Source organism: Panicum hallii, chromosome 4, assembly GCF_002211085.1.
Source record: "Panicum hallii strain FIL2 chromosome 4, PHallii_v3.1, whole genome shotgun sequence".
Lineage (NCBI taxonomy): Eukaryota > Viridiplantae > Streptophyta > Magnoliopsida > Poales > Poaceae > Panicum > Panicum hallii.
In genome coordinates this window covers 51,393,056-51,419,720 of record NC_038045.1, presented here as the reverse complement: position 1 = coordinate 51,419,720, position 26,665 = coordinate 51,393,056, and the positions used below count along the sequence as shown (strand labels likewise).

Below are 26,665 nucleotides of genomic sequence, written 5' to 3'. Positions count from 1 at the left end.
GGGGAATAGGTGCTATATGGCCTATAGGAGCTGCTGATCACGATGGTGGGTGATGTGCTCGAGGAGCAGTGGCGGAGCATGGCCGGCGACGATGGATGGTGGCGGCCGTGACAGCGCACACACGTTCCCGGCAAGGGGCTGGCGAACAGGGACAGAGGGGGCGCGCATGAGCTTCGCGGGAGTGTGGGGATGCGTTTCCCGTACCCAATTTGGTCAGAGACGGGGCGGAAGGGGATCGTCGACAATGAGGCCGAGCGGTGGCGGAGCTTGAGCTCGCTGGTGCTGCGGGGAGCGAAGCTTGGGCATGGGAAAATGAAATTGGATGAGTCCGGGAGCTGCAGGGAGTCACGGTGGTGCTCTAGGAGCACTGGATCATGGCTGGGAGGCGATGTGGGTGGCTGTCGACGGCGGCCAGGGGTGGCGGCGGAGGTCCAGTGCGATGCTGTGGTCAGGAAAGGTAATGGTAGTGAAATTGTGGGTGCAGGAGCAGAAGAGGGAGTGCATTGGGAGCTCAAGACGTGCTTTAAGTCAATAGAGAGGGCACAGTGGGCGAGAGATAGTGTTGGGGGTCAACGGCGCGCATGGCGGCCACAGATGGAGTTCGGGCAGAGGCGGGGCGGGGAGGGGGGGTAGCGTGGCGCGTGTGGAAGAAGGCAGCGGGGAGACAAAGGCGGCGGCGGACCGGGGAGCGACGCGTGGCCTGGTGCAGAGCAGCGCGGGGGCGGTAGGAGCGCTGCACATGGCCGACAGGAGCGGCGCGGCGCGTCGGGCAGAGGAGCAGAGGAGGGAGAGGGAAGATAGACGAAGGAGGACCGGGTTGTAAATTTTAGAAAAGATAGGGACCCCACTGTAATGTCTTGGTAACTTCCAAACCAGAGCTCAAATGGAAATGGTCCCAAAAGCAAAAGTGTAGGGTTTATCTAAATCTACAACTTTGCTTTAAGGTTCATTAGCATGAGAGTTAAGGATTTGGAATTAATATCAAACTTAGCAAAGTTTCTAAACTTTATATAAATCCTATTTAAAAACTACACTACATTTACATCCTAGGTGTAGTTTTACCTATATTTACGGTTTAAATGCAAGTTTTTGACTTTTGCAAAACAACCCTCTTATATTTAAATTCTACCTTCCATACTTACCCATTTAACACTAAAAGACCTTTTTTAGTTTATAATTATATAAACAACCCTTTTTCCTTATTATTTAAATTTTTAAACACACTTTCACCACATTTTGCACACAATTTCATACTAAAATCTAGTATGTAACAATACTAAGTACCTGAGTGTCACAGGCGAAAGGGAATTTCTCGCACGAATGGAAGCAGCGGTGGAAGGGGTGGTTGGACCGAGCTCATATTTTTTTTATTTCAGGATGACCCCACGATCTTTACTGCGTCGATGCCTGTACATTGCAGCGCAAAGTGAAATCAAGCCTCGTCAGTGAAATGACATTCCAAACCCCACCAACACTGCGAGTGCCCTTAAGGGCTTCGCGCTGTCCGGCTGCACCGCCGCTCTCGCCCGTGCGGATCCCCGGTGAGGGCAGGCAGCCGCAGTCTCTCATTAGCCATCGTGCTTGCCAGGGGTAGGTGACGGCGGTCGTGCTATCGCGAGTGCAGATCAGCTGGGCACCGCCGCGCTTGCCAGGGGCAAGTACGACCGCCTTCATGGAGCCACTGCGCGACATCGGTCGCTCCGATCAGCTGAGCACCACTGCAACAAGAAATTATTTAATTTGTGATGTATTTTATTATTTAACTTGTGATATATTTTTATGATGTTTTTGGAGAATGTCGTGGATTCGCAGGTATGGATATCAAGCTTAAAAAATTATGATGTTTTATCAATTTCGTCACGATCCGGCCCAAAACACTGTGACATTTAAACAAATTTGTCACGAACAACAAACTAAAAATCGTCATGTCCCGTATGGAAAAAATAGAAGAATATGGAAAAATAAAAAAAATTTAAAAAGTTGCGGAGGCTAAGATTCATCCTTGGAATCTATTAACTTTCCATTGAGCTATGAGACTTGGTTTGCTCTTCTTCCCGGTATTTAGTCTTTTTATACGTTCTCTTCCCTGTTCCAGCGTCAAGTCACCGGCCAGGATGCCACGTCACAAAATGATAAAAAAAAATGAGAGATTTGTCCGTGGGACACTAGAAAACCGTGGTTTTGTCTGCAGGACACTGCAATCAAGCTGTATTCGTGCGGCACACTACAAAACTGCGGCACCTTGTCTGCAACACACCGCAACTCATTTTTGGCAAGGATGGTGAGTCGAAAGACAATTTTGCCCTTCCTTCGTTGCCTTTTTACCGTGGCCTGACCGCTCCGTTTGGCTCAGAACGGATCTCGCCGGCTGCCTCTTCTTCTCTCCGCGAATGCAAGATCTCGTTGGCTACCTCATCTCCTCCACCTCGACAACGGATCTCGCCGGCGGCCTCATCTCTTCCACGTCGAGAACCACCTGGCTGGCGGCCTGAATCGTCTCCTCTCCATTAGGAAGTACCCCACTGCGGGCTCCCTCGTCTCCATCGACAGCGCACGGCCTTGTCTCTTCCACGTCAAGAACCACTTGGCTGGTGGGCTGAATCGTCTCCTCTCCGTCAGGGAGTACCCCACTGCGGGCTCCCTCATCTCCATAGACGGTGCAAATGACGGAGGCCACTTGTTGGGCTACCTCGTCTCACTAGAGCAGGTCGGCTACGAGCGTTCAGATCCCCCACTTGCCATTGATTCAGTGCCCACACCACCCTAATCTGAGGGTAGTTGCGCGCACCTCAAACACAGCCAACAACCTAGGCCGAAGGTTCTACCGGTGCTCCAAGGATGCGAGGGTACGATGCTTGAGTACTCATGAAGTTTTGGTTCATGTTTTTAGATGTCGATCCTTATGTTCTAGTTTCTGTTCTAATACGAGTTTTGTTTCCTCCACTTTGTAGTTGCCAACAGAGTGTAAGTTCTTCATGTGGGAAGAGGAATACATGGAGTATTTGGGTGATAATGGTTTCCTGGCAGATTTCGACATTGGCCATCGTCACCATGATCCGGGTTGGCATAGAGACAGAGATGAAGGTTAATCAGCTGCAAGAAGAGGTTAATGATTTGAGACAACAGATTGCTGTAATGAACCAACAAGCTTTCAATGTACTTTTGTTTGTTTTAGCTGTGATAGTGGCACTGGTGTTGTGGAAGTGAAATGTATGTTATGTTGTCATTGCTGGTTGAATGGAATGAAATGGATGAGAAGATTGTTAAGTTATGTCTGTCTGAAAATAGGTTGAATGAACAATGTTCTGACCCATAGATAGCAAAGATAACATAGTCATGACACACAGTCATCACAATACATAGTCATCACACGCATAGATAGCATAGGTAAATTTTCTGACCCTCAGATAACAAAGTGTAACACGCTGTGATAGTTCTGAACCTAGAGAACGTTGTTCCGAACCATAGATAGCAAAGTACATAGAAATAACACAAGTCTTTAACCAAGATCACAGGATGGGTAAACTAATTGCTTCCATCTTTCTTTTGGTTCCCTCTCTTGCATTTCTTGTCCTTGTGCACTGCTATATTTTGGTGTCCACTGGAATTGGTTGGTGCAGGGCTGCCCTCCTCCATAAGTGCTCTTTTCTGACTATTACAATTGTTAAAGGACAAGAATATGTAGTATGTAATGAAGTATGTAATAAAGAACAGACTAGACAGAATATTACTTACCCTCTTGTTAGTGCACCAGGACTGTTGAAAGAAGGGGAGGGTGGTGGTGGTGCTTCTAGCATCAAAAGTTGACGAAATGGTTCTGCTGTCACTACCTCTTTTTTCTTGTTGCTGACCCTTTTAGGCTTTGGAGGAGCTGGTGGTGGTGCATCAGAGTCATACACTGGTTCATTACAAGTTCTCTGTTGGTGTCCAAATTGACCACACCTCTTGCATTTGTGCATCTTCTTTCCTGTACCACCTTCCTCAAACCCCTTGAACCTTCTTGTCCTTGGTCTACCAGCAGATCTGTTAAGCATTGGGGGGCACAACTTGTAACCAACATCAACCTATTCCCACTCGCTTTTATCTGTCATTGTAGGTATGTTCCCAGCATAAGCAGCTTTGAATTTTTCCACAGAATAAAATTTGTCCACAAAATCAGCAATCTCTAAATTCGTGTAACCACCTATAGCACAGAGTGCATGAGTGCAAGGCAAACCAGTTAATGACTATTTGTTGCAGCTGCACTCCTTCTTAGCTAAATCAACATTGTGTTTCCATGGAGTGAGGTTCTTGTGCACACCACTAATCTCTGCTGTGAGTTGTGTACCCTTGTGGACAACATAGCCAACAAGTCCCCTACTATCTGCATGTAGTTGTTTCATAATAGATTTAACTTGTCAGCAAGCTTCCTTTTGACATAAAACTTGTCAAAAATCTTCAGCCTGATGGCATCTAGTAACTCAATTGGTGGCAGAGACTTGAGATCTTTAATCCAATTATTAAAAACCTCTGCTATATTATTACTGACTGTTTATTAGTGACTGTCGGTACATACAGACAAGGGTACCTCCTACTAGTGTATCCAGCCTGAGGGGTGCGAGGTTATCCGTAACCTCGCACTAAGCTTCTGGGCGACAGTGCGTAAGGCCCGGGCCTGGCAATTGGGGGCACGGTCTCCGAACCTCCCCCCGCGTATTAGCAGGTCCGGTGCCTCCACGTGCCCGCAAGGACGAAGTGCTCAAGAACAGCTATCACGGGCCCGGACCATCGCGGGATGGTCTTGGGCCCCCACGTGTGGAAGCCGGATCCCCAGGGGGCCTGAGCGCCTGGGCCAGCCAGGGGGGCCCGGACCTCCCATCCCACCAGGGAGGAGGTCCGGTGCCGCCACGTGCCCCTGAGGAAGCGGCCGCTAAACCAACACTGCCACGTGTCCGAAGGTTTCCAGCCTTCTGCGAGAAGCCAGCCCAGCTACCGCATTAAATGCGGGTGGTTGGGGTGCGCGCACCCAGGACAGGGCATGGGCTGCCCTCTGACATGTTGGGCAGGTATGGGTGATATCACGGTAAGCCCGCCAGTTACCGAGGCGGCGCGTCACATCACAGCGCCGCGTGCGTGGGCGAGGGACGTATGGTCACATCACAGCGCCGCACGCGTGGGCGAAGAGTTATTATGACCTGCTGCAGGAAGGCCACAACATGCGCTGCTACAGTGCGCAAAGGCTACAGCACGGCAGGTCAGTATAGTCCCTTCGCCTATTAGCGGGAGCTGACTCTACATCGACAGCACGACTCCCTCTACGCATGTCAGCGGCAGCAAACCCTATGCTAACAAGACGGCACAAGACCATATCCAGACGGAGGATACGCGTGGAGGCTGATGAGGAAATCTCCGGATCTGAGGCATTTAAGGCTCCAATATGTACGTTATTTAATATATCGCTGGGTCCACCTGTCGGGGCCCCGCTCAGTGTACGCGCTCCCCTTGAGCCTATAAAAGGGAGAGCGCGCACGTTAGAACGGACGGACATAGAAGTTTTACAGACACACAAGAGTTCATACTCACGCAGGGTCAGGAGTTCCTCCCCCAAAACTTATAAGCAATACATCACACAGTGGACGTAGGGTATTACGCTCAGGCGGCCCGAACCACTCTAAACTTGTGTGTGCTACTCGTGTTCATACGCCTCTAGATCAAGCATTCCTTGACTACCCCCAAACTCATCCTAAGCTAGGATTAGGCGGGTGCACTCCGCCACCTGGCTGGAGAAATCCTCCGACAGTGACATAATCACACTTGCTTGTTGTTGAGAAATAGCATCTGGCCCACACATGCTTGTGAGTGTCTTCAATCCACTTTATTGCTACAGGACATGCTGCTTTCATTTCATTGTAATGCCTCAGATGAACTGTCTTTCTATATGCCCTTGAAGCGGGCCAAAGGTTTCTCTGAAACACTTCTCCGCGGAATCTGCACTGGAAATTCTTCCACAAATGCCTCATGCATTTCCGGTGCTCAACCCCATTGCTGAATACATTAGTAACTGCATGGTCGATACCTTTCCCAGCATCAATTGAGATGACTAAACCAGGAGGAGAGCCTATAGCCTTGTGCAGGTTTTCCATGAACCACTTCCAGCTGTGTTTGGTTTCAGACTCAAACAATCCATATGCTACAGGATACATCCAATTGTGTCCATCAATTGCCACTGCACAAGCTAGTTGAACCTTCTATGTGCCTGTCAGTACTGTTGAGTCAATCCTAAGATACGGTCTGCAACCTGTCAAGAATCCATCAATGCAAGCCTTGAAAGCAACAAAAAACTTTGAGAACCTCATCTTAGAACCAATCAACTCTGTCTGAATTTCAATTACACTCCCAGGAGATTTTTTCTCTAATTCAGCCTTATAAGCAAATGCATGAGCAAATGCATCATCCCATTTCCCATTCAACTCATCAAGTGCTAGTTTTCTTCCATTCCAAACTATATTGTAAGAAACCTTGATCAGATACTTCTTTTCTAGCTCCTTAAGGAGGGCGGCAGCACCTAGTGTGGGAGTCTCTACTAGCAACGGCAAAACCTGATCTCTAACCCAGAACTGATTTGCCATGCAATTTTTCTCCAATTTGCCTGTACTACTGCAGTAGTGCTTCCCCATGTTCTTTATCTGCATTCAAGTGTCAATATGAGTATGATTACAAGAATAGTACTAGAATAAAAAAAACATAACCACACACAAATAAAATACCTGCCAAGTTCTTCCATCTGGCAATTGTGATGCATGTATCTTCCAGAGGCACTTATTTGCCTTGCAAGACCCTCTGTACCTAGTTGATTCACTATAATGAGATTCAATTTGTACCTCATGTAAAATACCATACTGCCTAATAGCCTTCTTAAATATTGCTCCACTCTCAATTTTAACACCCACAGCAATTTTTGGATTATCTAAGTCAGTTACAATGACAAGAACATCACCCTCAGGTTTTTCATGAGCTCCAACACAATCATCATGGTCCTCCTCATCTGAATCAGGAATGAACTTAGAATCACTCTGCTCATCATCTGACAACATGGCCTTGTACATTTTCTGCTCATCATTTGCACCAACATACTCCACTTCATCGTCCTCTCCCCACATATTTTTTGGCTCTGAGTTAGCACTCGATGGTTCAGGTTCTTTGTGAGACTGTTCATCAGGTTGCTCTGGCAGATTGTTAGCGCTTTGGTCCACTTCAGTGTTAGCACTCAATGGTTCAGGTTGTTTGGCAGGTTCTACGACACTGCAACAGGGAGGTAGCCTCCTAATATCCCAATACATGTCAAATGCAGACATTAAAGTTGAATCTGACTCTATTTTCTTGTACACCCTTTCATTCTTGTCCCAATAAGTGATGGATACCTTCTGATCGGCACGAACCTTAACTTCCTCACACAAATCAGAATAGAAATCAATCCAACATACAACGTCAGTGTCCCGAATCCATAGAATATCTCTGGTTGCATTCCAATCGGCACCCTCTCCACCCCAAAAACCAGGAACCCGAATTAAAACTCTGCAAGCAGTGCTAGAATCCATTCTAATCCCAATGGAAAAGGGAATTCAAGTCAGATTATGCGAGAAAACGCCACATCTACTGTAACAGTGAATCATGCTTACCCGTCAGGAACCCATGACAGATCTAGCTTCGATGGGAAGCCCAGGCTTGTAAGACGACCACCGGAGTTGCCCCCTACCCGCAGCTTCGACAGGGACCCGAAGCTTGACAAGCGAGCACCGAAGTTGCCCCCTTCCTCCGCCATTGCCCACAGTGCAAGGAAAGAAGGGGGCGGGATGGGTGGAGTCGCTGGGTGCGGCGATGGAGAAGGGGAGGCGGAATAGATGGAGAAGGGTGGCGGCAGACGCGAGTTGACGATGGGTGGCACTGGAGTGAGCGGGCTAGGGCTGCCGCGTACCGGACCCCGTTCGTTGCAACGGACCAAGTGGGTCGACCAAGGCCATGACGGTGATTTACGAAAACTTCTCTCACCATCCTTGCCAAAAATGCCTTGCGGTGTGTTGCAGACAAGGTGCCGCAGTTTTGTAGTGTGCCGCACGAATACAGTTTGATTGCAGTGTCCTGCAGATAAAACCATAGTTTTCTAGTGTCCCACGGATAAATCTCTCTAAAAAAAATACGGCAGAGTCAGATTTCGAACCCGACCGGTGTGGCTTAGAGTTGAGCACGTCTATCACCAAACCACCTCCTCGTTTGTGGTAGACTTTATTATGTAATTTTACTTAAACATATCCACAAGCCTTTTGCTATCTTACTTTTCTTCCTAAGGAAGACGTAGCCCAGCTCGACTTAAAAAAAAGGGTAATTTTACTTAAACATATCCACAAGCCTTTTGCTATCTTACTTTTTTTCCTAAGGAAGCCTTTTGCTATCTTACTTTTCTTCCTAAGGAAGACGCAGCCCAGCTCGACTTAAAAAAAAGGGTAATTTTACTTAAACATATCCACAAGCCTTTTGCTATCTTACTTTTCCTCCTAAGAAAGCCTTTTGCTATCTTACTTTTCTTCCTAGGGAAGACGCAGCCCAGCTCGAGCTATCTTACTTTTCTTCCTAAGGAAGCCTTTTGCTATCTTACTTTTCTTCCTAAGTAAGACGCAGCCCAGCTCGAGCTATCTTACTTTTCTTCCTAAGGAAGCCTTTTGCTATCTTACTTTTCTTCCTAGGGAAGACGCAGCCCAGCTCGAGCTATCTTACTTTTCTTCCTAAAAAAGCTTTTTGCTATCTTACTTTTCTTCCTAAGGAAGACGCAGCCCAGCTCGACTTAAAAAAAAGGGATGTAGTTAGAGGGGTTCGAACTTGAGAACTTGGAGTGCACTCCAGTGTGCTTACCACTAGGATACGTTCATGGCTGTGTTTTAGTTTTCTTCCTAAGGAAAACGTAGCCCAGCTCGACTTAAAAAAAAGGGTAATTTTACTTAAACATATTCACAAGCCTTTTACTATCTTACTTTTCTTCCTAAGGAAGTCTTTTGCTATCTTACTTTTCTTCCTAAGGAAGACGCAGCCCAGCTCGACTTAAAAAAAAGGGTAATTTTACTTAAACATATCCACAAGCCTTTTGCTATCTTACTTTTCTTCCTAAGGAAGCCTTTTGCTATCTTACTTTTCTTCCTAGGGAAGACGCAGCCCAGCTCGAGCTATCTTACTTTTCTTCCTAAGGAAGCCTTTTGCTATCTTACTTTTCTTCCTAGGGAAGACGCAGCCCAGCTCGACTTACTTTTCTTCCTAGGGAAGACGCAGCCCAGCTCGAGCTATCTTACTTTTCTTCCTAAGGAAGCCTTTTGCTATCTTACTTTTCTTCCTAAGGAAGACGCAGCCCAGCTTTCCTAAGGAAGCCTTTTGCTATCTTACTTTTCTTCCTAGGGAAGACGCAGCCCAGCTCGACTTACTTTTCTTCCTAGGGAAGACGCAGCCCAGCTCGAGCTATCTTACTTTTCTTCCTAAGGAAGCCTTTTGCTATTTTACTTTTCTTCCTAAGGAAGACGCAGCCCAGCTCGACTTAAAAAAAAAAGACGCAGCCCAGTTAGAGGGGTTCGAACTTGAGAACTTGGAGTGCACTCCAGTGTGCTTACCACTAGGATACGTTCATGGCTGTGTTTTAGTCAGGCATTTTTGCTATTTGTATATTAAAAGTAGACTGTCTTACCTAGACCGATGCAGCCCAGCTTATCTCAATTGCACCCATAGCGCCACACCCCCTCTCCTCTCTCTCATTGATGCACGAGAGGTAAAATAAAAAAAAATTACACATCTGGTAAAGCAAGATTCAAACTTGAGACCTTCCACTCACCTAGGTTGGCACTAACCACTGAGTTACAGCCACATTTTCTATCTCTAAACGGAAGCATTATATATATATATATATACGATTGAAGCATTACTTAAAACATTCTACAAAATCAACAGGCCCATAAATTCTTCACTACCACACAGACAAAATGAGCACACAGCGCCGCGGGGCTGTGGCGTGAAAAAAGACCGTCACACTTTTGTGAAGGAAACTGTGGCGGGAGGAGCCCGTGGACGTGGCGAGCTAGAGTCAGAGCGTTTTGGTATAACTTCTTGAACAGTTTTGAAAAGAGCTTCATAGTTATTTTTCTAGTAGATTTATTCATGAAGCATCTAGTGAAATATTTCCGGTTTACACTGGGGATAAGAAGCTGGAAATAGTAGTTTCATCCAACTTCTCCCGCAGACCCATGTTTCGCCGAACGATTTTGAAAACACGTTTAACTTCACCAGAAAAGCTGCTTCAGAAGCTGTTTTAGAAAAAGTTGAAGCTATATTAAACAGAGCCTTAATCTTCAACCAAACCCCAGCCAAAATACATGTGGCACGCCTAACATTAGGTGTGGCAACATGTGGCTGGTATCCAAACATCCCATAATCTACATGGCAAGCTTCCGTGATGTTTATTTTCATCATTAATATTGGGCTTGGACTGGGCTGCGTGGGCATAAGAAAGTTTTGTGATGGTTAATAAACGTTATAGATTGTGCTGGTATGTAACGATTACGAAGAAACCATCGATCCGTTTAATTCGTGACGTTTAATACATAACGTTATCTGAAATTGTCACGGATGATGTTTTATCACTGTTTTTCAACAATTTATGATGAATTTTTTCCATGACAGATTAAATAGGTTCTGTTGTGCACGCACGCCGTCGTCCCATAGAAGCCGCCCTCCAAGCCGCCACCTTCGCTCTCGTCGCGCCGAGGCGCCGCCCTCCCGTCGAGCGCCATCCTCGTCCAGTCGGACCACTAGGAGACGGCCACGCTGTCGATCAATTACATTTCATGCATATGGATTAGTTGCATTTGAAAAACTTAAAAAGAATAGTTTCAAAATATTTCTAAATGGCTAACTGGTCGTGAAAGGCAAACTTTTATTTGACTTAGCCAAAAATAAAATCGTTCGAGGAGTTTTGGTTTGGATAGTCCGAAGTTATATTTTGAGATTTATTCACATACAATGTCATCTCTTAGTTGTGCTGGAAGTTACGAGCATTCGTCCTTTTCTCTTGGATGAAATTATAAAAAAGAAAGTGGGAGGACAAGATTACCGTGCTTGACATCCCGGAGGCGAGGTCGGGGGTGCTAGTCAATCCAAAGCTTAGTATTACTCTGTTGGCCTACTCCCTACTTGCGGAGGTCTAGATTACCGTGTCATGCTATTCTTAAAATTAAATGGTCGAAGTGGTTTTGCTACAACGTGACTTCAAAATCCATATATTATCTTTGAAAGTTTCAAGTGCTACTGGTTTGATTGTTTGAATGTTGAGATATGGTACGTTTAAAGGGAAATATAATTGAAGCCGAGTTGAAAGTCACTTCCAATCAAAAGTCAATTCTAATATAATATGTGCACAACGAAACAAGTGTGAACCGTGTTCAAATGCAGTATAAAAGATGTTCGCCAAGCACGAAAGGTATAAACACTTCACTCTTGAATTAGTCCATTCAATATTAAAAAAGAATTAATTCGTTCAATATTTTTTGTGTGAATGTCATTGATACCAAAGGGCAAGGGACTGTTTCGAGTTTATGATGATGCAACCAAATATTGTTATGTAAATGTCTCTAGAATTAGAAGATGAAGCACTTCATTATTTTGAAATCAATCAAAAACGGAAAATAGCTGGAGACATGAAATAATCAAATAAATAATGGTTTGGTTGTGGCCTTGTGGGGCTATAATATATTTCCATGTATTTTTACAGAGTAGTCCAATGGCACCGTTAATGAGACCTCGCTATATTGACTCAGATTAAAACGATACAACTGAGACAAAAAACCCGAATCCAACTAACTCGTTCAAGGATAAACACCATGTTACTATATTAGGGAGTTGTATGGCTGAGGCACAGGGATGCAACTCACATAATGATATTGGAAAGCAAGTGGCGATACTTTTTTTTCTCGAATATGTAGAAGAGCTGCGTATCTTTATATTAAAAAGAAAGAAATGGTCCAATAACAAAAAAAAAATCAATCCTCCACCTTGAACCAGAATGGGGATGGTGAAAAAACAAAACTGTAAAAGACTCTTAAAAAAGGTTGGGAACAGGAACCCGACCACTAACTGGCGCCCAACTGGTGCCTAAACCACCTGACCTAAGCCTAGGGCCCTAAGCCCCTTAGCACCTGCAGCTTGCCAGAGGTGCAGTTCATCATACAGGGCATACTGGAGTTTAGGAGCAGATTCTTCAAAGATACAAGACAAAGCATTCCGATGTTTCCATAGGATCCAAGCTCCAAGAATGACCAGCGAATTATAACCTTTTTTGTGCCGCTTAGGAATTTTCCTCCAGGACCTCTTCCACCAATCAGCAAAGGAGATTCCGATGTTTCCATAGGATCCAAGCTCCAAAAATGACCAGCGAATTATAACCTTTTTTGTGCCGCTTAGGAATTTTCCTCCAGGACCTCTTCCACCAATCAGCAAAGGAGATGGTTCTTCGGCTAGGAACCAGCGTGACCAGGTTCAGGGACTGCAGGATAGCAAACCAGAATTGTCTGGCAAACACACAAGAGGTGAGGATGTGTTGTACTGTTTCTTGTGCTTGGTCACAAAGGAGGCACCGGTCTGGGTGAGGAAGTCCTCTTTACTTGGCAGAGGACATGATGACACCTCTGGAAATGATCCAGAACTTAAGCACAAGTCTAGAATAGCATTCAGGGGAGCAACAACAATATTCAGATACAAGAGCTAAAGCCAGTTATATCCCTAAACAATACAGTTTCTTCTGGTCAAAATGTGACAACTTTGCATTCTGCGCTGAAGCTCGAACAATATATTGCTAATATTTCCGCAGATGCCACAACAAAAGCCAAACATTTTACAGGGCACAAACACATGCTGGCAGGTGAAATGCAAGAGGGTTATGCTATTTGTCACTAGTCAGTTCCTCCAGTAAGTTCGTCTGGCGATAAATCAGCCGATTCAGCTTTCCTGTAATCAAGCATTTCTGGGCAGTACCGCCTCGCAAGCACTTCCACTTGCTCGATAAAAGGCTTCTCTCTGTGGCCACCGATCATGCGGACCATCTGGTTCCACCGCTGACGGCAAAGCTCCCCAGATCTAAGTAAATGAAATAACCCATTATTGTAGCTGAAGTGGACAAATACCAGTTGTTTTAATAAATATGGACCATTTATGAAAACTACTAGATGATACCAACAGACTGTTGAAGCAAAGTCAGCAATCAGAAGTCACCTGTGATCAAGAAGTCTCTCCCAGTCAACATCTTCAACACAAACAGCATCCACCTTTCGAAGCCTGGTTTGTTGTTAAGAAAATTCAGTACAGGCTATATATATAATGTATCATGATAACATATATCTAAAAGAACAAAATTCTACCAGGAAAAATGGAGTAGGTGACAACAGGAGGAATTTGCATATAATCTGAACATACCATCCACACATTGTTTGAACAAGATAGCAGCATATTGTTCAGGTACACATATGGACCAAACCCCCTTCCCTCTAAAAAACCTTGTACTTCACTCTATTCATTAAGAGTTCATGAAATAAAAAGAGCAAGCTACATGGAAGGGTCATGAAATCACCCGTATGAAGTATTAGACTCATTTGGAATTGGTATGAAAGTAGAGAGGATTATTTGCCCGGTTCTAGAGTATATGAGCAAGTTGGACTAAATCAAAACAGAGAGAGCAAATACAGCCTTTTTCCTTACTCAAATAATATATTTATATTTCGTAGGCACTTTAGGTCAGATCATAATCATAATAAAAATGTCTTGCAGATGATATGTAACATTTAATTATGACATTGAATTCAATATATAACCTATATAACTTACGCTTCCATCAACAGATAATCATCAGTATCTGCCCAGATTCCTTCTTTAACCAGTGGCGATGCTAATTGCTGGTACCTGGTATGCATAAGTTTCATTTAGTGACTATGTGTGATGATAACTAATTCATATATAAGCTGAAAAATTAGGACAGACAAAACAAAATTAGCAGTACCAAGGATTGGGTTCCATTAGTAAACGTATGTCAAGCCGACACTATCAGAAAACCCCAAACATTTTGATTTAATAAGCATTTCACAAAAGTGTCAATACAAAGCATGCTAGCTGAAAAATGTGGAAGATAATTCATATGCAATTCTAATAATTCAATTCCTGGCAGAATCTGTACCGGTGCCAGGTTCCAGCCCTAGCCTCGCTGGAAAATGTCTAACAATCAAATACACCGAAGAGATACTCAACATCGCACTAAATAGTGTGTTCAAACTTGTACAAACAGAAGTGATGCAATGCATGGACATTCAGCTCTGAAGATGTCTCAATCAGTTTGAAGAAGACAAACACAGACCAATATAAAAGAAAATGCAGAAAACCTGAAATATACTCAGCCTCGTTTTAAATGTATGACATCAGGACAACTTAATCAGTTTCTTTAACATCATATATTTAAAACCAGAGGGGTTACAAAATTAGGCACAGATTCAAAGAGGAAATTATGTTATGCGTTAAATGGATAGCAAACTAACCACTTCAAGCAGCAGTCCTTGTTACTACGGGTGGTTAATTTTTCACTGATGGCCTCCCAGGAAATGTTATCTCTCAGCTGTCACAAAAGTAAATAAATCACTTGATTGTAGGAATGAAACAATATGAAAGAGCACTGGTGGAAGATTGTAAACATGAAATCTGGTGTCAAAGGCATATTATGGACAAAGATAAAGAATCACACACCTGGCGATGACTAGGAGCGATCTTTTGGTGAGCTTTCACACGCAAGTCCAAATTTACCAGATCAAACAAGTTTTGGTATTCATCCTGAGTCCAAGACCCTGAATATTTATCAGTTAAAGAGGGCACCATGATGGACAAGTTGGTAAACAAATTCTAACTCTCATATTATATAATGAAACTTCCTCCACAGTAGAAAAAACATAGAACCCATATTTTGCATTGTGAAGCCCTGTTTACTCAAAATCTAATTGTTAGATCCCTTGAAATTTATGACTTATCTTTCCATTTGATTAACAAAACACCTTTTAACTTAAGATACAAATCCACATGAAGTCTAACCATGTCATACAAAAGAACCTATGGTTTAACATTTTCTCCAAAAACATGCCTGCGATTTCAAAGTTACATGACCCAAAATCCAAAGTTACATGGCCATGCCTATACTTTTTAACAGTATACACTCCAATCAACCATATCCACCGGAAATAAGGGATATCTACTCCAAAGATGCAGGTGCAACTATGAGAACCCTTGTTCACACTATGTTTTAAATGATAAACTACAAACCATAAGCACATTCTATGAAATTATCTCTTCTAATGAAACATGAAATATAACAAAATAAACTGAAGTAAAAAAGTTGCTCTACAACAAAATCCCAGAATCTTGTTTTTTACTAAACCAATTTCCTGAGTGCCACAGAAATAATGCAAGTTCCAGTAGAGTGTACAGCAAATAGAATAATGAAGAGATTTATAGTTGTAATAATGAAAATAAACATTTATAAGTTAAAGAATCAAGTTTGGTGAAAACAGATGAATCAGCTAAATTATGATAAGCTTATAAGTCATAGCAGCGACAAACACCTTTTTTTAAATTTTTGGGTTTCATTCGTCTCCAAGTATCTTTTACATGGATTTCACTCTTTCCAAGGTCTGTTGCCAGTTCCTTCCAAGTTGTGCCATTCTTTTCAACGAACCTGTGTCATGCATGCCAATCTTAGTCATATGAAGCCAGTCAGAAACAAGATCTTAAGGCTACTCCAGGTCCCAATACAAGAATGACACGAAGTTTTGTTTCAGAAAGTCCCAATGCAATTAATCGTCGGATGATGTTGTCTATGACAATGGATCCAAAACAAGTATCGAGGAAATAACTCCACCCAGTGCTACCGTGCAGTTTCCAATAGTTGAATTTGAGGACTTCATGCTTAAGCTGTATCTCCACAAAGATGCAACTTTCCTCACTCTCATCAATTTACTACCAAGTCAGCAAAAATCCTACATGGCAGATAATTTAATGCGCATGATACTATACATTGGAGTAGCCTAGCATTATTTCTCAAGATAAATACCAAGAAAGTATACTGGGGTAAGGAGGTGTGCAACAGCTAGGATCTATATTACGCAGGATGTACATGACAATGGTACCAAGAGATAAAATAGCATATCCAAGTAAAAGCATCAGTTACAAAGAAAACTCAACTTCTCAAAGCAAATTACTAATGTTATACAGAAAGTACCAAAGTAATAACTCAAGGCTATAGATAGGGAAGTCACAGAGCTATGTAGTGTATTACCATACATGCCAATATGCCATTGTAGTTAATTTGACTTCAAAAATGCAGTGATGCTAGTAGTTATCTCATCATCTCTTAGCACAATTTTGAATAGTAAAGAATAAGGATAGAATTAAGGACTAACATTCATGCAGTCTGACACACAAAGATATAGAAACTCAGGCAAACCACATTGGAGAATAATATCAATCTTTCTCAACATCAAATAAATAATGCTAGCATGAAAATGGACAAAATAAAATCAAGTTTATCTGATCTCAGAAGGAGAATTTTTACGGTACCGTCGAACTATCTCGTACTCCTCTTGAGTCCATTTACGTTCGGCACTCCTATAAAGTAAAATTCGTGCTCGTTTGTATACGGCCATTTGTGGTCGATGAGGTAATGATGTTGCTGCAACATAAGTCATTAATAAGCCATCTGCTACCCAGATCAGGAAAACGTACACTTTGACTAACGAGATTCAAGCAATGTTACATTATTCACTAGCTGATTTCCCAAAGTATATGCAAATTACATATTTTGTGAGAACGAAGTTTGCAGTCAAAGAATATGAACCTAACCAGTTGCAGATTTACATGTGTAACTGATGTGATCATAAAAGGGAAGACAACATAAGAGGGAATGTAAAAGAGATAGCACTAGATGTTTTTGGCTTACCTATTTCAGCCCAACAACCCCTGAGCTCTGGATGTTTCATGCTAGCCCGAATCATCTCTAACCCTTTCTCTCCCAATTGCTTCATCTATACCAAGAAAGAAATTAACAGAATTGAAGTTTGGACCATGCTGAGCATGTGAAGTCACTCATTTATTTATTTGATAAATAGAAGAAAGTAGGAATAATGATATAACATCAAGATCCAAAATAATTAACACATGCAACAAAGGTTACTATCCAAATATGGAACACAAATTACCTAAAAGGTACAGGTCCCAAACTCCAGCATGGAAGGTAACACAAAAATTAAAGGAGATATATACGCATAACAAAAGCTCGATTACATGAATGTTGAATGGTGAGTTGAAGTTTCTTATACAAAATAGTACACACAAATATAAGTGCAACACGAAAAGTTCACTTCATGAATATGTTTAACATTTCAACAAATAATTGACAGTAGTCTCGTAGTAAATAAATTGACTTGGACAAAGAATTGTCAGAATCCATCTATGTAAGTTAAAGAACAACGTCACTGAGTAACAAACAATAGTAAGCGCTGTCTCCTACTTCCATGTCTACATCATAGTTTTCAGTCAATTAAGTATGCTAATAGCCTAATACATGATCATACACTGATTAGCAAGCAAAAGCACTATCCAGAAACACGCATGACCTATGAAACGAACAATGCAGACTATAAAGCAAGAGAAGATACCTCTGCATATTTTTCGATGGCTTCCATTAGTTTCGCATCTTCCTCAGGGGTAAACCGTTTGCCATGCACCAGTCCAGAATCACCACTCCCATCACCCTCTTCATCAGCACCACCACCATCTATATTAAACACCTCCACATCATCAGTGAAGCTCACTCGTTTACCTTTGTCCTTTCGACGTGCCATGTTAACTTTTCTGCTTTTGCCACCATCATTGTCATCCTTACTCGTTTTTTTCTCTTCATTGCAATTCTTGCCATCTCCAGCTGGTGTATTCTGACTTAGGTCTACAGCAATATTATCTCTCTCCTTTCTCCTCTTTTTCTTGCCCTCTGTGTTTTGCCCCATCTTTGACACGTCAACGTCATTGCCCTCTTCCAAGGTAACTGAAGGTTCCTTCCGTTTCCTCTTCTTATCACCCCCTGAAACAATTTGATCACAAGAACCATTTGAGGATGTTTCGCCATCCCGGTGCTTCCGTTTGCCCTTCTTTGACGTACTATCATGTTCTCCTTCTCCTTTGTTCATTTCTACATACTCTGACCCAACACTTCCATCATTAGCATCAGGTATCTGCTTCTGGCTGATAGTATCAACCTCCTTATTTCTCTTCTTTTTCTTCCTGTCTTTCTTCGCATCCCTTTTGCTCATAATGACCTCTGCATGCTCCGAGCACAGTTTTTCAGCCATCTTGGCTGACACTTCAGCATGCTCCATCTCAACACTATGATTCTTGTCATTAGATTCAATTGATCTATCGCCATCGCCTCCATGACCCTTGGCCTTGTCTTTCTTCCTCTTTCTCTGCCCCTTGTCTTTCTTGCTCCTCTGGCCTTTTTTCTCCTCGTTGCTGCCTATCACAGCCTTTACCTCACTGTACTCTGCAGCAGAACCCCTTTCCATGCCTATTGATGCTGGCCCAGAAATTCAAGAAATGAACCGATATTAGTATTCAGTGAGGTCATGCAAGTCCACTATCTACTATTATAATCTAAGTTACATGGATACGGAAACGCGTATCAGTATCGAGGCTGATACAGATACGCGGATAAGGCATTTTTTTCCCAAAAACCTCCGATATGTGGATACGTTTCAGAATTTTTTTAAAAATAAATAAAAACAATGCATAGCAAAGTTCACAACAATAAGAAATAGGTCAAAAGAATCTCGTCCCACATCCCACATTCTTGTCTCTCCTGTCTTGTATGCATCTGTTTTTTCTTGACATATGTCTCAGATTTCAGTGCACAAAGACCAAATCATCATGTTCAATGAGTTTATCCATTTGAATTTTATATCAATCGTGGCTGCAGATCCTACACTACCACTAGCACTTGCGCTAGCACCAGCAGTAGCAGTAGCAGTAGCAGTAGCACTAGCACTAGCACTACTCGATGTAGCCATCTACAGAAGAAAGCAAGAAGCCAAGAACAGGTCACTAGATCAGAAAGACAGATACGTGAATCGGGGAGGAAATTATAGAAGAAAAGAAACGGAAGGAAGAAAACAATCTAGAAGACGACAAGAACGGGAAACTCACCGGAGATTGCATCCAGCCCTCCTCCTTGCCAGCGGGTGGCGGCTCGTCGCCGGCGACGGCGAGCGGCGGCGCTCGTGCGGGCGGCGCCTGCGTGAGTGCATCCGCGTGCGAGCGTGCTGTGCGTGGGGGCTTGTCGATCCTTGGACCGGACCGTAATCTACTTATTCACACAAAAAGGACAAATCACAAGCAAGGAGGAGTAACTTAGGAAGACGAGCGGCATACCTCGAGTGGCCGCTCGCTGCCTGCTCTTAGCTCTGCAGCCGCAGCCGCCTGGACGGTCGCGGGCTGCCCTAGCCGAATCGGCGGATGTGACGCCGCCTGCACTCCCCCAACCCCCTCGCGAGCGCCTTCGTCCGGCCGCGGCGGAAGGGATATGCTGTGAATGAGGAGGTTGGAGGGGTCGAGGGCAGGAGGAGACGAGCGGCTTGATCGGAGGCGGCGCGGCCGGCGGTGTGAGGGATTGGGAGAGGAGGCGCGGTCGGCGGTGTGGGCGATTGGGAGAGGCAGCGTCGGAGTGAGCGGAGCGACTGGGGGAGGAGAGGACAGCGTCGCATCCGACGGAGTGGCGACGGAGAGGACGCGTATCAGTAACAGTGGCGACGGAGTGGCGACTGATAGCAATACAATAAGATTTGTATGCAGCAATCCTTTGATTAGATGAATTCAAGAAAGATATGGCAGTTCTGAATGCTTCAACATAAGGTTTCAAACGCTTCAAACCAGATTTAACAATCAAGTTTATAATATGACATGCACATCTTTGATGCAAGAAAACAGAACCAATATATCCAGAGAATTTAGGAGTCAAAGAAGTCATGGCATTAGCATTAGCAGATGCATTGTCAAGAGTAAAATAGAAGATCTTATCAGTCAACTTCCACTCATCAAGCACAAAACCAATTCGCTCAGCAATATTAGGCCCTGAATGAGAACAATCTATAAGACGCAAGCCAAGCAACATCTTCTCTAGTTCCCAATTAGAATTAACAAAATGAGCAACCACACTAAGATAATCCTCCTTAGCATTACCATTCCAAATATCAGATGTAATTGCAATAGAAGAACATGCATTTAAACAGTCCATAAGCAAAGTACGAGATTGATTGAAAAGCTTAGCAACATCTCTAGTGATTGTCTGCCTAGAAACAGGGGCAAACCTAGGATTATGAGCACGTTTGATATAATCAACGAAAGCATTATATGCACCAATGCCAAGAGGCAGATCTAACCTAGCAATCATACGACATAATTCAGTACGAGCAAACTCAGCATTGTACTCCCAATTTCCAAGAGAACCATCAGAACTAAACTGAAGCACAGATTGAGACCTTGCAAAACGATCAGCCTTCTTACTACATGAAGCAAGATGCCTAATTAAATGACCAGTACCATTAGTAGAAACACCAATAAGAACTTTCTTGCAGAGGGTGCATTTAGCACCAGAACATACCCTCTTACCATTCACTTCCTCAGAGATCTCCTCGAAGTTGTTCCAAACGTGCGAGGTGCGTGCCCTTCTCCTGCCCTTGTTCCCCCACCCCGCTGCACTGCCATGCCGGAGGTCACCGTAGCAGACGGTGCCGTCGGTGACGGCGTCGACGTGGACGACGGGGTCGATGTGGACAAGGGCACTAAGGTCGGCGAACTCGGAGGGGATCCATCGGCAAGGTCGTGGTCGATGTCGGACGGATCGTTGTCGGCATTGGCATCGACAAGCGTCATCCGCGGCGGCCGGAACCGGGGTACAGGAGGAGGTGGAGGATGACCCCCGGGCTCGGGTTGGCCCGCGACCTCGATGAAGAAGCCATCTAGGTCCAGGATAGGCTGCGGCCTACGGGCACCGGGTGGGGGAGAGATCAGAGACGGAGTGGCGGGAGTCGGGGGCGTGGGGCGACGAGACGCGGGCGACGGGGCGGGGCCGCCGGGGCCGGGGGCGCGGGGCGACGGGGCGGGGCCGCCGGTGCCGGGGGCGACGGGGCGGGGCCGCCGGTGCCGGGGGCGCGGGGCGACGGGGTGAGGCCGCCGGTGCCGGGGTCGGGGGACGGGGGTGCGGGAGCGGGACTGCGGGCGGCCGGGCGTGCGGCTACGCCAGCGCCGCTGCGGGGTGCGGGCTAGGGGGCGGGGTGCCGGGGTGAGGGCTGAGGGGGGGCGGGATTAGGTTAGGGTTAGGGTTCTGGGGGGGCGCCGGCTTATATACGCGACGTGGCCACTGGGTTGGGCCGCATGTTATGGGCCGTGCTTTTTAATGGGCCGTGCCGCCCATCGGGCTGTGACGGGCCGCAATTAACCGGGCCATGTCGTGCCGCCCATCGGGCTGTCTTCTCGGCCCATGGCACGGCCCAGCCTTTTCTCGGGCCTGGCCCGGCCCATCATCTATCGTGCCAGGCCTCTTTTGGGCAGGGCCAAAATCACCGGGCTACGTGCCGGCCCATTTAGCCCGGCCCAAATGTACAGCTATAGGTGGATGTCCTCCTCTGCGCGCTGTCGCGTGATGGTTTAATCGGGCCGTGGCGCAGTATTCTGATTTCTGACGGACTGTGTTGGGCCGTGCGACACTTGTGCTTGCGAGCGCACAGAGGATATATAGGACCTCCCACTGAATACTGATCCTTACATAGCTTTTTCCAAAAGAAAAGGTACCCGGAGATGTCATAAGGATTATTTAAGGAAAATTGAAAGAAAAATAATGCGTCTGATTATTTAATTTCATCCACTTGTTGGGCCAACTTTACAATGGGTGTGTTAGTAGGTCCCCAAACTTTCAAAATGCATTTGGATTTTTAAAATGTGTAAAGGGGTCCATCATAGTTCTTAGGTCCCAAACGTGCAACGTGAGCATCCAATGCTGACATGGAGTGCCATGTTGGCGAACATATACAAAATAAATGACCCCTCCCCAATTTCTATCGTCTTCTTTTTTTAGTCCACTTATCCTCTCCCGAAAGCCTCTCTCTCGCTCATCCTCTCCCTTTTGATGCCGACCTCTCCTCCTCCTCCGCCGCGCCTCTAATGCCCTTGTGCCAGCGCCCACTTCTGGCCCCTCCGCGCCGCCCCCAACCGCCACGCTCCTCTACCAGCAGCACTGCCACCACCAACGCCACCTTGTTGCGAAGGCCTCGACGGCGGCTCCCGCCATTGCCAGCCGGGGAGCTATGCCGGCCTCCATCCCCTATCTAGCTGAGGGCGGCAGGTTCACCGGGGCAAGGTCGGCAGGGGGCCTCCTCCCGAGATCCCCCTCCTGCCCCTCTCTGGAGTGGCGACCCCAGCCACGGACGAGAAGAAGCAGGCGGCCCAATTTGTAGAAGCTAGAAAGCAGCATCCTGATGTTATTTTATTCCTTCGCGCAGTTCCTCGAGCTCGAACTAGAACAGCTGCATATCAAAATCTAGCCAACTCCAGGCATCTCCCTCCAATCCCTCGCATCCATAGCACCTCCATCTTGTTAGCTTCCACCTTTACCGCACCAATCCCTGCGCCAGCCGCTCCCTCGCCGGGGATTTCAAATCTTGCTGCCACCATTACCCTTATTGCTCGGAGCTTCGTCCTCACCGCCGACCTCCACTTTCCCAGCCTCGTTCTCCCTAACAAACTAGCAAAATCGGTCGTTGGTGAGCTCCTAAAGCTCGTGCTCTTGCGTTTTCTCCGCGTTTGCCTCCGTATCGGCCGGAACGTGGACGTGCCGCAATGGTCAGGCTGCCCTGGCGTCACCGGTCATCACCGATGGTGCTCTGTCCAGGTCTCACTACATCACCTTGTCCTAAATGTGCACCTCGCGTTGCTGGTGCCCTTGGTCGTGTCCTCGTCGGCGTTCCTGAGCTCGTCGCCCTCCACAGCACGGGAGGAGCGACAGCTGTGGCGATCCTGCAAGCAATGGGGAGCAGTCGACGGCCACCTACTCATGGCCGCGGACCTGGCAGCCGAGAGCTAGGCCTCAGTGCGGGACGCCGTGGCGACGATGGCGCGTGACTCCAAGGGGCTTGGCAGCGGCGGCTTGGCCACGCGGGACACATTGGAGGGTGGAGGCGTGCGGGATCCTATATGGGGCCCACGCTGTGGCTAATGGGCGGGTATGCGGCGGCGCATTGTAGGCGCCGCGCGCATGCCGCTGTCGCGCCCAGGGCAGCCCGAGATCGGGTGGCTGTCGAAGAGGTTGGAGCAGTAGGTGCAGGGGCGCGCCAAGCAACTAGGAGAGGGAAGGAGGGGAGGAGTGGCCTGAAAAGTAAAATATGATAAAAATTGAGGATCTTTTTTTATAGGTTCGCCAATGTGGCATGCCACGTCAGTATCAAATGCTTGCGTGGCATGTCTGGAACCTGCGATAGATCTCTTTTACACAGTTTAGAGATCTAAATATGCATTAGGAGGGTTTGAGGACCTAAAGGCCTGTTTGGAGCTCTGCCTAAGCCGCCACCGCCTAACCTTAGGCGTGCCACGCAATGTTAGGCAGGTGTTTGGAGGGCATACTAACGTTAGCGCGCCACAGTTTTCTTAGGCACGCCAGAACCGCTCGCCACACAAAATCGCGCCACAGGTGCGGCGCTCGATTTGGCCGCCGCACCCAAAAATCACGCCACACCCTCTCCTCCTTCCTCCCGTCCGCGCCAGCGCAGGTACCCCGCCGCCCCTCCTCCCCGCCGCCCCCTCCTCCCGGCCCGCCGCCGGGCCGCCGCCCGCCGCGCCCCCTCCCCCCGGGATCCACCGGCGGGATCCGCCCGCCGAGCCTCGCGCTCCCCCCCACCCCCGCGGGATCCACCACCGGGGCAGATCCCGCCCCGCCGCCCCCTCCCCGGGGCGGATCCTGCCCCCGCCGCCCCCTCCCCCGCGGGAGCAGGGGCCGCCGCCCGCCGCCCCCCCACCCCATGGGAGCAGAGCCCCCCGCCGCCCACCCCGCGGGAGCAGCGCCGCCGGCCGCCGCCGCCTCCCCCGCGCGAGCACGGCTTGCCCCCTCCTGCTCATTGCACGCGACGGCACTCATCGCCCTCTCGCTAGCACGCGATTCCACGCCAGTGGCCCCCACCAACGCAGTTTCCTAAGCGAGCGGCAGAGAACCGAGTCAGAGCGCGGGCGAAGCCGAGCCGGTCTCGTGGCATCCGGCACGGGCGAGCTCACCGCTACGGTCTTCGGAGTGGCGCGCTTCGCCGGCACGCGCGGCCACCGCCGCGGGCGAGGTGCCGCGCGACGCCGAGCGTGGGCACTGACACGCGGGGCCGCTGCCACGAGCAAGGCTGCCGCTCGGCGGCGGGTGGAAGCGAGGCTGAGGGACGGAGCGGGCGGGCGGGGCGCCGCGCGGCGCTGAGCGTGGGTGCCGGCACTCAGGGTCACCGCCATTGGCGGAGGATGCGACAAAATCAAGGTATTGCCGAGACAACGAGCTAAGAAAATATCATTTCATTTTTACTGCCTTTTTGTCAAACACCACAATTCCTTTTGCTAATATGTAGCCAAATGCACTATTGGTCCTCGAAGTTCAGATCCAATGATTCAATTTGAAATTTGGATATAACCGGAAAAATCAAACTATCGTTTCATTCTTTGAAACAATGCCTGTATAAGTCTAAGTACCTTATTTAATAAACTTTATGATGTTGGGGAGATAAAAGCTTGAGAATAAATTATATCTTCTCAAGCAAAACTTAATTTTTAACTGATCCAAGAAAAAAGACTATATTCTCAGTTTTTGGGAGCACTTACGTATTGCATAGACAGGCAGATGCACTTTATAAACAAATGTAAAGATCTTAGTTGGAAGCACAATGCGGCATCACACACACCTGCAGCCACCGCCGCCTCTGCGAGTCTGCGTGCAGCCGCTCGCCCAGCAGCCCGTCAAGCGCCTCCCCTTGGCTGACCTTCCTCGCGGGTCGCGGCCACCAGCGGGAACTGGAAGTACCCCGACAGCGACGGCTCCTGCTCGGTGTCCGGCCAGCACCGCGCGTTCCGCCGGCCGGAAACAATCTCCAGAGTCCGGGTCGGCGGGTCCTCGAGGTCCACGGGCGCGGGCGTGCCACCGGGCACCGGCGGGCGGCGGCTTCGTAGGCCCGGCCTCCGCCGGCGGCGTTGCTCCGGAGCCTCCGCGCCTCCGCCGGTCCTTGATCGCCTTGTAGACAGCGCCGGCGGCGGCGTGCGAGCCTGCGAGGTCGGGACGGGAGCACGCGAGCAGGGAGCCACGGTGGGGATTGGGGAATTGGATAGGGTTACTTTTTTTTTTTTTAGTTGGGCTGGGCCGAGCCGCGGTATTGCCCGGGCAATACCGGGCCCTCCGCCACTGGTCACCGCCGAGCGACGGTGGATGTGAGGCGGAGGCGCAGATCGAGCGGCTCGGCGCTTGGGCGGGACGGAGCGCGACGCCGAGCATGGTCGCTGGACGCGAACTGCCGCCGCCAAGCTGGTGTGGAGGGGGTCGTGAGTGGCCATCGCATGTGGGGGCGGAGCCCGGCGGCCGTCTCACGTGGGGGCGGAGGCTAGTACCCAGGAGCCCAGGATGCGCGGGGAAGTGCTGGTGCCGGACCGCCGGGATGGGCGAGCGAACTGGTGACAAGAGAGGTCAGATTTTGGGGAAGAAAGAGAAAGCTGGGATTAAAAATTGTAACACGTGGGACCCATGATTACTGTCGTTATAGCAAATCTGTTGGACGAGTACGTTTACTGTAGCTGGGGTGAGATATTGTTGCGGGTGCCCTCAGTTCTCCTTCCTCGCATCGCATCCCACACCGCACCTCCATCGCGGGCAAGCAAGGCACCTCCGGCCAACCCTGCTTCATGAGTTTCTCCTCCGCTGCCGTCGGGGATGAGGCTGCGGAGGCCCACAAGCGGCGCGCGTCTCCTCCGTGGACGTCTAATTGGGGAACGGCGCCGGAGCCGCAACTTGTTGCAGGTGGCGCGCCTTTGTTGGGCGCGACCGTGTGGAGACCTGGCGCTTGGCCGGCCGGACGGCCGCTGCCATCCTCCCGTTCTTCGTTTGTCGCGGCCCACGAAGCCGCGATCACAGGAACACCTGGCCGCCTGCTGCCCGCAGCCGCTCCCGAGGCGCCTAGCGGCTCTTCGGGCACCGCTGGGGATTGGAATCGGGAGAAGAGCGGGGAGATCAGAGATGGAGCGCTCGGCTCGACCTGAGTTAAATGGGCCATGTGTGCTGTCGGGGTGGGGTACTGTATTTTTAGGCTGAATTAGAGATTGGAAGGCCTTTGTGTCGTGCTATTTTCAATTTTTTGAATTAAATGTACGTAGGATGCAGTTTATATATAACTTTTTTGCCAAAAAATAGGTATTCAACTGAATACCTTCAAAATTGAAGTGGGACCGTTCTTGCTCTCGGCCAATGACGTGAACTGGAGGAGCGCGACCTGTGCACCTCTATCCTTGAACCTCAGTCATT

The 26,665-nt window shown here is 47.5% G+C and overlaps 1 protein-coding gene across 7 annotated transcripts; it reads right to left on the bottom strand.

The window, feature by feature from the left end:
- Window positions 1-12,699: 12,699 nt before the first annotated feature.
- LOC112888736 (translation initiation factor IF-2-like) lies at window positions 12,700-26,454 on the bottom strand. Of its 7 annotated transcripts, none has more exons than XM_025955043.1 (12): window positions 20,749-21,064; window positions 19,513-19,901; window positions 19,288-19,426; window positions 17,748-18,661; window positions 17,030-17,114; window positions 16,651-16,762; window positions 15,657-15,769; window positions 14,791-14,888; window positions 14,586-14,662; window positions 13,885-13,959; window positions 13,276-13,338; window positions 12,700-13,140 (listed from the first exon to the last, which is right to left on the bottom strand). In XM_025955043.1, the coding sequence occupies exons 4-12, from the start codon at window positions 18,648-18,650 to the stop codon at window positions 12,957-12,959; spliced, it is 1,710 nt and encodes a 569-aa protein (XP_025810828.1). In that variant the 5' UTR covers window positions 18,651-18,661; window positions 19,288-19,426; window positions 19,513-19,901; window positions 20,749-21,064; the 3' UTR covers window positions 12,700-12,956. The 7 variants fall into 7 exon arrangements, with proteins under 7 accessions (XP_025810828.1, XP_025810829.1, XP_025810833.1 ...); XM_025955044.1 differs by having other exon boundaries at window positions 19,513-19,817; XM_025955048.1 differs by lacking the exon at window positions 20,749-21,064 and adding an exon at window positions 25,062-26,102 and having other exon boundaries at window positions 19,288-19,901.
- Window positions 26,455-26,665: the final 211 nt, after the last annotated feature.